This window comes from Bufo bufo, chromosome 5 (assembly GCF_905171765.1).
Source record: "Bufo bufo chromosome 5, aBufBuf1.1, whole genome shotgun sequence".
NCBI lineage: Eukaryota > Metazoa > Chordata > Amphibia > Anura > Bufonidae > Bufo > Bufo bufo.
In genome coordinates, this window is record NC_053393.1 from 512827263 (window position 1) to 512843591 (window position 16329).

Genomic DNA, 16329 nt, shown 5'->3' on the forward strand with positions numbered 1-16329 from the left:
GCAGGGCGCTCATTCCTCTTTAGTTATTGACCTGTTTGCTGCTCTGTTATTTATGACTGTTTGTACATGAACCCCTGAACTGTGAAGCGCTGCGGAATATGTTGGCGCTATATAAATAAAGATTATTATCATCGGGTTGTTGGATTTCAACATGTCCTATCCTATTGTTCTCAGAAGATAAACCGCCGCCAGAGGAGTCTGACAGCAGCTTACTCCTATCTACCAATGGAGAACACCTGCAAGAACGGCTGAGCCAAGTGTGCATGTGTACGGAGGGGTTCAGAGACAGAATGTATATGGCTAGCCTTAAAGGGATTTTCTGACTCTTAATAACTGATGCCCTATCCTCTGGATAGGTCAACAGTATCTGATTAGTGGGTGTCTGACACCCGGGACCCCCACTGATAAGCTGTTTTAGAAGGCACCGGCGCTCCTGTGAGTGCTCACCAAGCACAGCGTCGTACACTGTATAATGGTTGCGCTTGGTATCGCAGCTCAGCCCATTCACCTCAATGGGACTAAGCTGCTCCGAGACCAAGTGACCAATGAACGTGTTGTCACTGGCCTCGGGTAAGCTGCGAGAAGGCCGTAGCGTTACTGCGAGCACCGCTGCCTTCTCAAACAGCTGATTGGCCGGGGGTCCCGGGTGTTGGACCCCCACCGATCAAATACTGGTGACCTATTCAGAGGATAGGTCATTAGTTAAAGAGCGTCAGAAAACCCCTTTAATGCTACCATACAGACTAGATCATATTCTGTTAAACCCGCCAACTTTGGTGAGGTATGCCGACTATGTAATATCGGAACCAAGCATGCATGTGCACAGGGGGAGTCAGGGGGATATCTATCAGACGTATGCTACTGGAGAGGTATCAGCATCTTTACAAATGTCATCAGTTTTACAAAATAATGACCGATTACACATAAGCCTCGAGAAAAGCTCGCATTTCTGCCCCCGATCTCTTCCGACTGATCTGCCGACAAACAGACGATGTTATCACGGCCGGTGTTTGCCGGCTTTCGTCTCTCCAGCGATAGCGCTGAATGTAAACAGCTCCATGTTTTCTCTGACAAATGACTGCGCCGTAATTAGTTTAAATAGACAGAGCGGAGAACAACGATCCCCAGATAAGATTCAGATGAAAGGAACCAGAGCAAAATACGCGAAGAAGAACGGCTCCATGTAATCTGCGGCTGCAAATTACAGCGCCGGCAGATTGTCTGTGACTTGGGAGACGTCCTCCATGTGCCGCTCCTGGCTTACTGCGGGAATAAGCCTTCCAAGACCCGAGTGGCTCTAAAGACCAAGCATCCAAATATCCAAGTGCAATAATATTAACCCTCACATAGGCAACAGAAAGCTAACGTTACGTGACCCCTGGCAGTCGATATGCTCATACCTAAACACACACATTCAGCAAAACTAGAGCTAGGGAAAAGCCCCGAGCAGCCAGACTACAACTCTCATTTTTTCAGAGGCTCTTTGGAAAAGGAAAGCAGCAAATTATTGCTTGCTACGGACAACTGCTCCATTTTTCTGTTGCACAATACATCTTGGGTAGAAGATACAATATACGAAATGCAGCACTTGTGCCAAGTCATAAAAACCAAATTCTTTATTGATGGAAGCAGCAAAAATCTCTTACGCGTTTCAGGCTACACTAGCCCTTTTTAAAGTGAGCTGGTTGAGGGTGGAGACCCACTGTGTGCAGGGTAGAAGATGGTGATGAATAGGGTTAGAAAAAGATAGCTGCCTTCCACCAGAAACAGCGCCACCTCAGTCCAAGGGTTGGGTCTGGTATTGCGGCTCATCTCCACTGAAGTGACTGGGGGTGAGCTGCGTCACTAACCACAACCGAAGGATAAGAGAGCGTGGCAAGAAAGAGGTCATATCTTCTAACCCTGCACAATCCCACCAGACATAGCCTCTCGACCGACTGAACATTGGGCGTGGAGAGACTCGCTACATGCGCCAAAGCAGCTGACACCCAGCGAGTATTATGTACGGGCCCTATTCTAATTGATAGAACCCATCTACAATACTCGATGGGTGCCATGCGGCGGCTTCAACAACTGTACCGCCCAGCGTGCAATTGTGCCTCTCCATGCCTGATGTCATATGGGGTGGTTATGCTTGGTCCAAAGGCGTGCATGTCCACGTTCTTTTTCCACTGACCCACGGCCACTGGAAAACCACTGAGGTGTGAACAAACACATTAAAAACCAATGGAGAGTTCAGTAGAGAACACAGACGGCACACGTCCATGATTCACTGAAGTGTGAACAAGGCCTTAGTGGACAAGCCAGTGGATTTTTATGTTGCAATAAAAAAATTTTTTTAAAAAGCCTAAAAAGTGTCAGGTTTATACCATGCTCCCAATGAATTCAATGGGAAAGGGGTAACATACACTGAAGTGTAGTTGGCACCATTTACTCCACCAAAAATGCCAGCTTACCTTCTGACCTGCCACGTATTTTGTCACGTGAACATAGCCTTACACTAATGTGTCAGGCCACCTTGAAGGATCCTGGGGATACAAGACTACTTATTTTCCAGTCTTGGCAGCAGCTGAGTGATGCAAGCACGATATGGCGCCTCTTCCACACTGTACGGGCACATGGCAGCTCCATAACAGAGCGGGGGGAGAGGGACATTTTTCAGAGCCTCGTTATACCAGATGCCAGAAAGAGACTGGAGTAAACGGGGATGAATCCCTGCGGACTGGGATACGACGGAGGCAGTAAGAACCCACCAGTGATGCAACCCCCACCGGCGAGCGTTGCGTCAGTCCCGCAGTTCTGGCTGGGTTGTCTATTTGCTTGCGACGTGTTTATTGCTCTCGAAATAAGCCCTCATTAGTGTAAATTGACTTCTCATTCCTGAGAGGATACTTTGCATCACAGCTCCGAGCCTTGTCACACTGCGCTGGATGTCTCATTTCATGGTAGTGCTGAACTATAAATTGCATCCAGAATGGCAGAGGACGCCCCGGGCGTACGTGTACCTGTCCTACTAAAGCATGCCCCTACCGAGCTGATCATCAGACAAAGGGCTGGATGCCATGCCAGGTCTACCGGGGTCTTATGGCTCCTTCACCTGGTGCATGCCTCGATATATGAGCTTCTCTACACTCTTCATAGGGCTTAATGAGCCTCTGATGTAGGTGCGCTGCAGCTGGCAATGACAGCGCAGACACCAGTGTACACGAGTCCTCCCTGACCAGTCATTACTTTGTCAGTCCTGAGTCCACATCTTATTGCATCGTCACTATATTCGTGCCCTCCCCACTTCTCTGATCAGAGCCAAGTGGAAAAGATCCAACTCCAAAAGTGGCCGCTGACACACAGATTCATTAGACCCGTCAGCACTTGCCACCTCCTTGTCCCAAGCAATGTACCAAGAGTTCCTATGCTTAAGGGCTCATGCACATGACCGTATGTATTTTGCAGTCCACAAAACATGGATCTGCAACAAAAAAAAATGGCCAACATCCGTGTGACGCCAGTGTTCCATCCGTATTTTTTGCGGATCCGTTGTAACAATGCCTGTCCATGTGCACAAAACGGACAAGAATATGACATGTTCTACTTTTTATGCGGAACGGACTTGTGGACTTACAGATACAGAATGCACACCGAGTCATTTCTGTTTTTTTACTTTTGTGTGGCCCCATTGAAATGAATGGTTCCGCATACGGTCCGCAAAAATAAAAAAATAAAAATACAGAACGAACACGGACAAAAAAATTTGTTTGTGTGAATGAGCCCTAAAGGGAAGGTGTACCTTCATGTAAAACACTCATTAGATTATTGGTCCTATGCAACTTTGCAACATCTCCTCTGCAGCTCTGTGTCGCCATGGAAACAGACTACAAAAAAACCCGCCCTGTGGAGTCAGGTCAAGCAGTCATAATCTTTTTCCTGTATCCCACACATATTGCTAATCTACACAATGAATGTTAGTAAGCAGTAGAGGTCAGATGGAGGAGTGTATGGTTGGAGGATCTGACCACACAGGGTTTGTTTGTAGTCTGTTACCATGGAGCCACATTAGCCTGCATAGGAACAAAGTGATAGGATAATTGGGGCTACAGAATATCCGACCTCTGCAACCTGAGAATGAAGGGGACATAGTACTGTTTCCCCTCTGCACAGAGGCTCACAACCTCCTGGATGTGCAGGGAACCCCAGCACTGCCCATTAAAGTCAAAGGGACTGTGCCACAGTTTCCTGCACCTGTGGATGGCTGGCAGTGAAGCTGTGCAGGAAAAACTAGAAGGGGCGGCAGTGTTACACCAGGGATGTGCCCCCTGTCAGATTCGAACAGAGCATAAGGTGACGGCATATGATAGCGATATGCCATCACTTTATTAGAAGGGAAACCCCATTTAAGATGCAATGAAATTTGCAAATCACCACAACAACAGGACAATAAAGCAGCATTATCAATACACTCAGAATGGCTCTATGTGTAAATGTGAACCAGTTGCATTCCACCAGAGGACCGCAGGACATAAAAATAGGGGGGTGTCAACATTACATGCCACAAATCTCCCAACACAACTTGTATACATCCAGAATAGAACAGAAGACGTAAAAAGCATGTCTATGCCAACATGAGGACGATAGAGGAACCGTCTTACCTGAGTAGTAGTAGTGCTGGCAGGGACAGTAGTTGAAGTTGAGGGCAATGGGGATGAGGATCCTCCAGGCTGTAGATGGGCCGTGGAGCATTGTGATACATGGGTACTGGAAACGGGTGTACTGGAGCCTGACAAAGCACTGGGAAAGGACACCGCTACGTCATTGCTGCTGAAAATACCTGTAATAAAAAAAGAGCATAAAATAGATTCTGTTCAGATACTTAGAAGATAGGATTTACAAAGAAATAAAACCATTTGGAACCGAACCAGAGTTCGGGAAATGTTTTTTTACAGTATAAATCAATTTCTGAAGTTATTATGCGAAGTTTCGCGAGACTTCACGAAGTAATAACTTCGGCTCATCGGAGCCAATACATTCTAATACTGTACGGAGCGCTCGCTCCGTACAGTATTCAAACTTTTATGCGAAGTTTTATGCGAATCGACTTCGGATGTTACATCCGAAGTCGATTCACTCATCCCAAATAGTATCCCCCGAATCCTGACCTAGGCCTCTCAGCCAGTACTACTTTGCACTGATGAGAGGCTGGCTTATGTAATATCCAAGTCATGTCTCAAGGCCTGTTTAAAGGGTTGAACATTGACTTATAGGATAGCTGCCTTACATCTGGTGGCACCAGAGGCAGAGCTGGCCTATAAGACTCTCCATAAGGAGATATAGTACCCCCCGATGTATGGAGCAGTGTAGCACACTGGACAGATTTGTGGATATCTTTTTAATGGGGCAAAAGGGAATAAGCTACTTCCAGACACCTCCAGCATCTGCTTATTTCCCATATGAAGAAAGGTTAGGGCATGTTGAAATCCAGCATGCCCAATCCTTCTTTCTTATAACATCTGGGATTGGTGGACTGTTGGGACGCCCTTACACATACAGTAGATAGTCCGATCCTGCCACAATCAGTGGATGTGATCTCCTTTCATCTAAGGTGTACGGGGCCCCTTTAGAATAAAATAGTGCAAAGGACTAAATAATATTGAAATCACAAAGATTTCCTGTGACATTGGGAAAAATCAGGGAACTAATCATGACCGTTTTTTCTTACTGCCGTGACGTTGCTTCTGACTTTTATCCCCATGAGAGATCACAGTGGCTGCATAGAAGAATTACAGTGGTTTTACTGTGTGGCCCTAAAAACCTCTCCTCCTCTCCACAGTACTAAAGTCCATCCACTGCATATGAATAAGACACAAGGAGATTACCATCTGGGGTAAAATATAAAAGACTAACAAATAAAGAGAATTAAAAAACAAGAAAATTGGGGGCAGACTGAGAACTCAAAGAAGCCATAGAAAAAAAAACAACCTAAAAAAGTGGCCCCATGTTGTAGTCAAGTCCAAACTGACAGAAGGTAAGACAGAACAAGTAGGCTGGAATAACAGGAGTGGGCAGGGCCAACAATACTGTAGTACAGAACAAAATACCGCCCCCGCAGAGCCAAATACCACAGTGCAGCACAAAATACCACCACCCCCAACTGCAGTATTCAACTATATCCCCTTAATTCTGGAGGGCAGTTGTGGCTGCCGGCCACGGGCATAAGTACCTGATGCTCCTAGCATTAATGCTGAAGGCATCAGATCATTATGTACCAGGCCTGTGTTGTGAGGAAGGCATGGGCGGCCCCCTGGGCATTGGCCCACCAGGATATTTCCATGTAGGGTCTATGGCCAGTCCGCCCCTGCCTTATATGCCTGCTTAAGTAAATGCATGTATTCCCCATAAAAATAAGCTTTTTTTTTTTTTTTTTAGGCCTCTGCATTAAGTTGTTCATCTGTTACTGCTGGAAATGTACAACTAAACTGACAACTGGGTGTTACCTTACCCTTTTTCAGTGGGTGTCTCCCTACGGAGTGTAATACAGTCAGCCTGATTGGACAGTGTGAAACTGTACAGGGACACGCCCCCGACTGGTAACACCCAGCTGTCAATTTATTCTTAAACTTCTAGGAGTAATAAAAATTATCCTTTACCAGCAACATAAAACGATAAATGAAAATACAGGAATTCTTGATTTTTCAGTGCTGGTCACTGCAACAACCAATATGATGTAAATACAGAGAAACCACACCAAAAGACCAACCCCTCATCGAGACCAGATTCTCTCATGTGACAGATTTTCAATTCCCCTATCTTCTGTGTATTATTTATTTTATGCACTTATATAGCGCTACGTCTTTGGAGTGTGTGAGGAAACTGGAGCAAACGCACGCAAACACGGGGAGAACATACAAACTCCATGCAGATGTTGCCCTTGGTCGGATTCGATGTTGGTATCTTTTAGGAACAATTCCCCAAGAATATTTTTCACTAAAAATTTTGGGTGGCTGTCTCAAAATACTATAAACACTAGCAATTCAAAAAGCTCAACATGCAAAATCATCACCTAAGATCCTAAAAACTCAGTATAAAAGCAAAGTAAAAAAAAAAACAAAAAAAACTAGCAAACAGTTCAAAGACATAACAAACCTGTGAATGTCATGAGAACAACCCAACAAAAAGTCATCATCACCCCCCCCCCCCACCCCGCCAAAAAAAAAAAAAAAGTGACAAATAGAAAGCGTTCAAACACAACAGACATATAAAGACAAACAGAAAAAAACTCAAAGAGCAACAGAATCTCTTATTTATCTTAATCTCACGCTGGACTGACGCCATCCGTGAAATACATAAGGTCTCCTAATTTATCCACCGCGTGCTAGATTAGGACATTTCAGATCTAAAGAGGAAGATCACTCAGGAGAGAGAGTGACGGAGAAGGTTTTCAGCTCTTGAATAAACCCTGTTGGGATGCACAAAACAGATCAATCACAACATTTGGAGAAAGGTAGGAGCCTTTTCACAGGGCCTCTGTGAAGTTGGCACCCATCCGTCTTCTGGTGAGAACACAAAGAGGAGCATGATGGAAGATTGTGAGGTCGAATGTGCGCTCCCTTTCTCCTTTGACACCTAGTGCATGAGGAGGGTGAACAACAGGTCAAAGGCTGCTTGGTGCGCCCACCGCTACCAATTCACTGAGGGAGCTGGGCTCGAAAGGGCGATTCCCCTGTTTTTGTTTCCAGTTATTCAATCAGTGCACATAGACACAATACAATAGATACGAGCAGTATAGATAAAGATATAGAAAACCATCAATGGAATAAAGAAAAGAAACAAAAGTCCTGATAAAGAGAGAAATAGATAGATATGAAAACGATAGATAGATAGATAGATAGATAGATATGAGATAGATAGATACATAGATATGAGATAGATACATAGATATGAGATTGATAGATATGAGATAGACAGATACATAGATATGAGATTGATAGATATGAGATAGACAGATACATAGATATGAGATTGATAGATATGAGATAGACAGATAGATAGATATGAATGAGATGGATACATAGCTATGAGATAGATACATAGATAGATATTAGATGGATAGAGATTAAATAAATAACAGATAAGAGAAAGATAGATAATATAGATTAGATAGATAAATATCTCATAGATACATATTAGATAGAGATTAAATAGATAATAGATATGCGATAGATATGAGTATTACACAGACTGACTTCCTCTGATAGGACAGGAAAACACACAGAGGTTAAATACCCCGCCCCTTCCCCTCATCACCAGTGTATTTTAACAGAGACCAGGATAAAGGGTAGAACCCAAAAAATATATGTGCTGTCATGGAGACTTCCAGGAAATCGGATTACCGGTGAGTGTAATACTCATTTCCCCAGTCGTCTCCATGACAGCACACACTGAGAACTAACAAAGTGAAACAACTCAGAGAGGGACTACAGCACCCAGGACCTTGCGTCCAAAGGCCATATCCTCATTGGCAAATACATCAAGCCTATAATGTTTGGTAAAAGTATGGGCCCTCTTCCAAGTGGCCGCCCTGCAAATCTGCTCTAGGGAGGCAGAGGCCCTTTCGGCGGCCCAGGAGGTAGACACTGCTCTCACTGAATGAGAGATGGAGGAGGCTCTTTACCAGAGGCTGTATACGCTTCCGTAATAGCACTTCTTATCCACCGGGATATGGAGCTCTTCGCTGTTTTCCTACCTTTATTAGGGACAATACTGCACAAAAACATTTTTGTCTATCCTCCATTCCCTGGTAGCATCAATATAACGAAGAACTGCCCTTCTTACATTTAAATTATGGAATTTTGCTTCCTGCTCGTTCCTGGAATTAGCACAGAATGAGGGAATGACAATATCTTGGGACCTGTGAAAGGTGGATACTACATTTGACAAGAAATTGGGGTCCAACTTAAATATTAACTTATCCTCTAAGACTCTAAGGAAAGGCTCCTGGATGGATAGGGCCTGAAACTGGCAAACTCTCCTAGCAGAAGATATTGCTACCAGGAAAACGGACTTAAGAGTAAGCCACTCGATAGACAGAGAATCTAAAGGCTCAAACGGGGAATCTGACAAGCCTAAAAGAACTGTGTTTAGGTTCCATGGGGCTACCAAATTCTTAATTCCCCGGTTTAGCCTATCTGCAGCTTCCAAAAACCTAGCAACCCAGGGGACATCATACAGACTAGTGTTGTAGAGGGTACCCAGGGCGGACACCTGCACCTTTAGAGTGTTTAGGGAAAGACCCATATCGAACCCATCCTGGAGGAACTCCAAAATGAGAGGGCTATTGGGAGTGGACTGGTTAAACCTGTTGTCTCTGAGCCACCACTGTAAAGAGATTTTTACATCCCTGGGTAGATCTATCTTCTGGTCCAGAGTTAGCAGAGACCTGTTCCATTTCCTGAGGATCAGATCTTGCAGGGGTCTCATGTGGTGTTGAGCCCAGGCAACTGCAGGGATACATGACGAGAGATGACCCAGCATTTTCATGCCTTCTCTTACGGAGCAAGCCGGACATCTCAGGAATTGCCTGATTTTGACCTTCAGATCCTGGACATTTGGGGAGGGTAGGAAAGATTTCTGGAGGATGGAATCTAGAAGGATGCCCAGAAAAACTCTCCGATTGGCTGGAAAAAGGCTGGACTTTTCCCAATTGACTATCCAGCCAAGATCCTGAAGATGAGCAAGGACCACCTGGATATGTGATTGAAGCAGATCTGTACTTTCCGCTACGACTGACAGATCGTCCAGATATGGAACTATTAGTATTCCCTTCCGGCTTAAGGAGGCCACTGCTTCTGCCATGACATTGGAGAAGATGCGAGGGGTAGAAGATATTCCAAAAGGAAGGCAGTTAAACTGATAATGATGAACCCTTCCTTCCAGCTGTACCGCAAATCTTAGATACTTCCTGGATTGAGGATGGATCGGGATGTGGAAGTACGCATCCTTGAGGTCTATCGTGACCATCACAGCCCCTTTCTTGATAATATTGAGCCTTTTACCTTGAAAAGTTGACTTCTGCTGTGTGACGTCACTGGAGCTTAAAGGGAAAGTGTCATCAGAAAATAACTTAATTGTTTAAATTAAGTTTTAAAGAATTTTTTGTTGATGCGATTTTCAATTTTCCATTTCCCTATCTATAGTTAATAATAAAAAAAAAGAATCCTAAAATACTGCAGATTGCACACTGGCCACTAAGCCTAATAATAGACTCCACTTTACTTGGACTGTACAGATCACTTTTCAGTAGTCATCTCATTGTCATCACATGCAGGATTGCACTGACAGATCTCAGCTTTTATATAGATAACACAGCATCCACCATTCCCAATAGGTGATATCACAGCTCATCTCCTCCCTCCTGACCTCTGCACAGGGCATGCTTAGAAAACTCTGCCATAGAAGTCAATGAGGTCTTCTCCTGTCCATTTTGTCTAAGTGCCATGAAGGGTGTTGGACGCAATATTGCATGGATCAAGCGTTTGAAGCTCCGTACACTGGTTTGATCCTGTGTGTGGATCTATGACAGTGGGAACTGCACAGTCATTACATCTGGGAATCTGATAGCGCTGCCGCCCTACTTGTCTTAAAGGGGTTTTCTCGCAATAATTATATTTTATCTAATGCCATAAGCCTGCCTCCAGAAAATTCATACTTACCTGTTCCGCACCACTGCGGTTCTCCGCGCTGCCTCTGCTGTGTCCATGTTTATATCCGGCGCTGTGTGGGCATGGTCACATGCTCCGCTACAGCCAATGGTTGGCTTCAGCAGTGATGTGCCACTTGCGGCCATGTCACCGCTGAAGCCAGTCAATGGCTGGGGGTATACAGTGCCGGACGTAAACACTCCGGGGATCGGAATATGGACACAGAAGAGGCAGGGCAAAGGACCCGAGCAGGCACTACATAACAAGTAATTACTCCTGGAAACCCCTTTAAGAATCACATCATTATGGTGGAGCGTTAACAAGGAGGCCACACAGGTTAAATCATATTAATGGAAAGATACTCTAAAGACAATTATAGGCGTCCCTCCCCACATAACGATTAGTGAAAACGCACACGGACGAGGTCTCCAGCATATCTACACTTAATATAAATGGGATAAGGCATGAGGTTTCCTTGGCAATCGGCAATAGAGTCTCGCCCCGCGACTTTAAAGGCACGGTGACCCAGTAATCAAATTAAGGGTAGAACCAGGAATACTTGCCTCGTTGTAATTACAGAGCGCCGTACGCAGGCTCCATGGAGCACACTGTCCTGACCCTACTTACCGTACAATCTAATTTGGGCATCGAGGGTACGCTGAGATAAAGTGACCTGACAATTCCTAACAGCCGACCCCGGGATGAGAAACAGGGGTCTCAGCGATATTTTCATTGTTATTTTTTAATTCCTTTGCCAGGTTTTTATTTATACAGAAATAACTTAGTGAACATGGAAGCACACTGCCGCTGATCCTGATGAAGAGCGGCGCCTGGAAAGGACACTGTCCGACAAAGAGTAATCTCTGTATTACCAAGTGTCGGTAGTATCATGGCTACAGCAATGCATTTTGAGATTTGTTTGCATTATCAATTGTGTTTTTTAAATTGTTTTATTTTTAATTTTTTACATTATTTTTTTAATTGTCTCATCACAGACAATGGTGGCATATCGCTAGGATATGCCCCCATTGTCTTATAGTTGCGGGTCCCACCGCTGGGACCTGCACCTATATCGCGAAACGGAGCCCCGCAAGGTGGTGGCTGGAGGACACCGGTCCAGCCCCCACCAAGCGCGCTCCCCATAGAAGTGAACGGGAGTGTACCGCTCATGACCGGCCACCGCTCCCATTCACTTCTATCGGCCCGACGGAAATAGCCGAGCCAGCGCTCAGATTTTTTTTGACGGCCCCATATACCCCCATTGTCTGTGATGAGACAACCCCTTTAAAAGCGCTGTCCACTACTTTAATATTGACGAGCTACTCTCAGGACAAGCCATCAATATATCACCAGCGGTGGTCCGACACCCCGCACCCCTGCTGATCAGCTGTTGGCTCCAGAGCCAGAAGAACACAGCTAGGTCCACTGTGTAATGGACAAAGCTGCTTACTGCAGCCCTGCCCCCATTTAGGTAAAAGATCCAAATGTATTTATAGGGGTTGTGCCAAGAATGAAAGCTATCCCCTATGCAAAGGAGTATAGCGCTGTACTCGCCTTTCTTTGGCAGGCCCATGGAGAAAAGATGCAGAGCAGGCCTGCCGCTCCATGAGGATGGGGACATGGATGGTGAGGGCCCCAATGGTTGGAGCCACATCAATCAATTAGTTATCTCCTAGCCTGTGGACAGGGAATAACATTAACACTTGGCACATCCCTGTTAAACATATCCATTAGGGCTCCATTCACTCAATAGAGGAGAGTGCAGTTTCTGCCCCCGTTGGGGTGGTAAGCATCGGCATATCTGTGCACAGGAGACTGCATGTTCCTATACAGAGGACCACTGCAAATAAAAGTATACAACCCATGGGAATGAGGAAGCTCGGTCGCTTCAGTCTCATAGAACTTGGGGCCCCCCGTTCTCAGGGGTCAGACATTTATCCTATGGATACTCTTTAAGAGGGGGGGCGGGGAAGGTAATTTGCTCTGATAAATATGCATCGACGCCACTTTGCTGGAAATCCTCCCATTTACACCCGAATCTTTTCCCTGGGATGTTTGCTCTGCTTTGCATAACAGACAGAAAAGTAATTAAAAATTCGACGCCATCCCATTTACTACGGCTACTGCCATTTGCATAGTGTCAGGCCGGTTTCCCCTTATATCAGTATGAATTGGATTTCTATAATCTCGTTAAACAAATCAGCTTTTTGAATCTATTGCCAAAAAAAAAAATGCAAACCACTTAACCAAGCAGCATGGAAGCGGTGCCCTTCCTTGACGCGTTAACCCTTCCACATATCCGGCCGCATCCTTTAGGTAATAGACACTTGGATGATACAAGGTCCCGGATATGTGCACGTACTGTATATAACAAGATCTGGTCAGTGCTTTACATTTCTCTACACTATACTCAGGCATGTTAAAGGGGGTTTCCGGCACTAGAACATTGATGACATCCTCAGGATAGATCTGCATTATCTAATCAGTAGGGGCCCAACTCCCAGCACCCCCGTCGATCAACTGTTAGAAGGGGAGGCCGAGGAGGAGTTTTACGGCCTCCTCTTTGGTCTGTGACGTCACTTTCATCAGTCACATGGCCTTCTGTCTCTCAGTCCTATTCAAGCTGCAATACCAAGCACAGCCACTACACAATGTGCGGCGCTCTGCCTGGCACAGTATGAAGAGGACACAGCGCTCCTTTGAGCACCGCAGCCCCTTCAAACAGCTGATCGATGGGGTGTCTGGTGTCGGACCCCCACCAATCAGATAACGATGACCTATCCTGAGAACAGCTCTTCAATGTTTCGGTCCCAGAAAATCCCCTTTAAAGGTAACCTATCAGGTCATTTTTGGACCCTAAAAACAAGCAATAGAATTGACAAAGTTGCTACACATGCCCCTGTACGCTAAGTTTAATGCCGCCAAATCTCACAAATCACTATATATGAAAATAATTCCTGAAATTTAAGCTTTTTTTTTTTTTTACAAGCATTTAAAAAACGTGCGAGAAGGAGGCTTTATGTAATGTCAAACCCCCCCTTCCCGCTCAAAAATAATGCTGCCTCATAGAGGTGAAGGAGTAATGTTAGTGTTGATATTAATGGTCTCTAAATGACAAAAAGCCCGGAAGACCATGGGCGACCGTATCTCACGAGTGGGCACTAAAAGCCTCGGCTGTTCCATAGAGCGTCGTGCACTTGCCATTAAATGTCTATATGTGTAGCACTCTATTGTGAAGCTGAATAAGACCCCCGGATTATTTCCAGACTCGTAAAGCGCCACCGTGTTTTATTCTACAGACGTCGCTCGGAAAGATGGCACCCTTCTTCTTTCTCCTTGAAAAGGAGCCGTTCCATGCAGACACGCGGAAGAATGAAATGTCATTCAATAACCAGCGCGCGGCTTAAAAGCCCATTTACATCCAGGCTTGTGGGTTCTGCTTGGTTCAAGGGAGAAAATGGTCTTTAGATGTAAAGACCTCCTACCTAGCCATTGAATTAATGCAGTTCCACTATATAAAGACGGAGGTGTGGGTATGAAATCTCGTCAATATGGCATTGGGAGAGTTACGTAAAGTGCACTTATGTCAATTTATTTCCCACCTCAACCGAACTGTGACTTTCATTCTCACTACAGATACCGACATAAGAGCACAAAGGAGAGGGGAGGGAGCGCTTTAAGAGAGGAAACAGGGCTGCGGCACGGATCCTGCTTGTTAACCCCTTAAAGGCGTCAAGACTAAGGGCCCTATTACACAGGCCCGCGTCCATACGAACGCTCATTTCCGATAATCAGTCCGCGTAAAGGTGCCGCAGATCACCCGATATATGAGCAAAGCGCTGCACCTAAAAGCAACGTTTCCCACCAGCACGTTGCCCTGTGTAGGACAGGGATGCGATATCGACAATGTGCAAAGTGAATGGGGGATAAATGAATGTATAAATGCCCATTCGCCCCCTTTCACTGTGTACTGGGCTGTGTGAACTAGCGGCAAGCAACCTGCCCTGAGTAAGAAGAGACTCGGGCCCTGTGCACACGGCGTCCGAGGTCTAAAGGCGGGTTTACACTGCACGATGTAAGGGCGTTCCTACCCGACAGTCGGCTGCTTGCTCAGTGAAGGAAGCCTCTGTATTTACATGCAGAGATCGCCTTCACTGTAGGAGGACGAGGGGTTGCTGTTGCGATCGCTCGTCCCCATACAGAATCATTGTTTCTGGGCAGCAGATCACTGTTTAGACCACACAATCTGCTGCCCAGAAAAGATGAAAAGATGATTGGAGTGCCTGCATGACTGACGGGATCACCCGGGTGATCGGCGGCACATTTACATGGGCAGATTGTCGGGAAGGAGAGTTCCTTTCAGATAATGTGCCCAATATTCGGGAAGTGTAAATCCACCTCAAGTCTTTCATCTCGAATCTATGTTGGGAAAATTTCCCTGACAATATAAGGCTCCAACGTGGCCACTGCAAATATCAACCATAGGCTCCCACGTGGTATACAAGGCTCCCACGTGGTATACAAGGCTTGCTGCTGCAGTGGTCCTCTGCATAGGAAAGTACTATCTGCTGCAGTCTGCTCCAATTTACTATGCATTCGGGGAAAGTAAAAAATTATATATATATATATATATATATATATATATACACACATACATATATATACACACACACACACACACACACACACACATACGGTACATACATACTGGGGTTAATAAGTTGAATGGGGGCTTATGAATATATGCTTCTGCGTGTGATAGCTACCAAAAATATCTACAGAAAAGGGATCATAAAAAAAAAACCTCAATGACAGCGCCCCTACAGGGGAAGTGAAGCATTACACAGCGGTCACTAAAATAAATGCGGTGGCCATTCAATGCAACTACACACTGGCCAAGAGACAGCCACACATCCCTCTGGCTAATAGATGAGGGTCCTGAAGAGCCTCACGTAAGACCCCTACTACACAGCCCAAGGTTCAGCATGACGAGTGCTTGTCGACACGAAATATGGCATCAGTCAATGCAAAGTATATGGGGGAGGAACGACTGTTACTGCGATCATTCCTCCTCCACCAAGTCGTGTCGGTTATCGTCAGCACATCCCTGACTGCACAGGGTGACGTGATGACCATAATCGAGTGTTTGGTTGTATGTCAGCTGATTTGCAGCCCAATTACAATGGCCGATTACCATGAACCAGCGTTCCTATGTATACAAAGGTAACCATCCTCTCAGAAGAGTTTATCTTTGGCCTCAGTCTTATAAACATACAGTTGCAAGAAAAAGTATGTGAACCCTTTGGAATGATATGGATTTCTGCACAAATTGGTCATAAAATGTGATCTGATCTTCATCTAAGTCACAACCATAGACAATCACAGTCTGCTTAAACTAATAACACACAAAGAATTAAATGTTACCATGTTTTTATTGAACACACCATGTAAACATTCACAGTGCAGGTGGAAAAAGTATGTGAACCCCTAGACTAATGACATCTCCAAGAGCTAATTGGAGTGAGGTGTCAGCCAACTGGAGTCCAATCAATGAGATGAGATTGGAGGTGTTGGTTACAGCTGCCCTGCCCTATAAAAAACACACACCAGTTCTGGGTTTGCTTTTCACAAGAAGCATTGC

General features: G+C 45.3%; 1 protein-coding gene across 4 annotated transcripts in view; it reads right to left on the minus strand.

Annotated features, from left to right (window-relative positions):
- Positions 1 to 16329, minus strand: part of MLLT10 (MLLT10 histone lysine methyltransferase DOT1L cofactor) — a 188600-nt gene that overhangs the window by 45049 nt on the left and 127222 nt on the right. For all 4 annotated transcript variants that reach the window (XM_040434434.1, XM_040434433.1, XM_040434435.1 and 1 more), the window contains one exon: positions 4644 to 4822. In XM_040434434.1, the coding sequence (XP_040290368.1) occupies positions 4644 to 4822 (179 nt within the window). The remainder of the gene's footprint in view (positions 1 to 4643; positions 4823 to 16329) is intronic.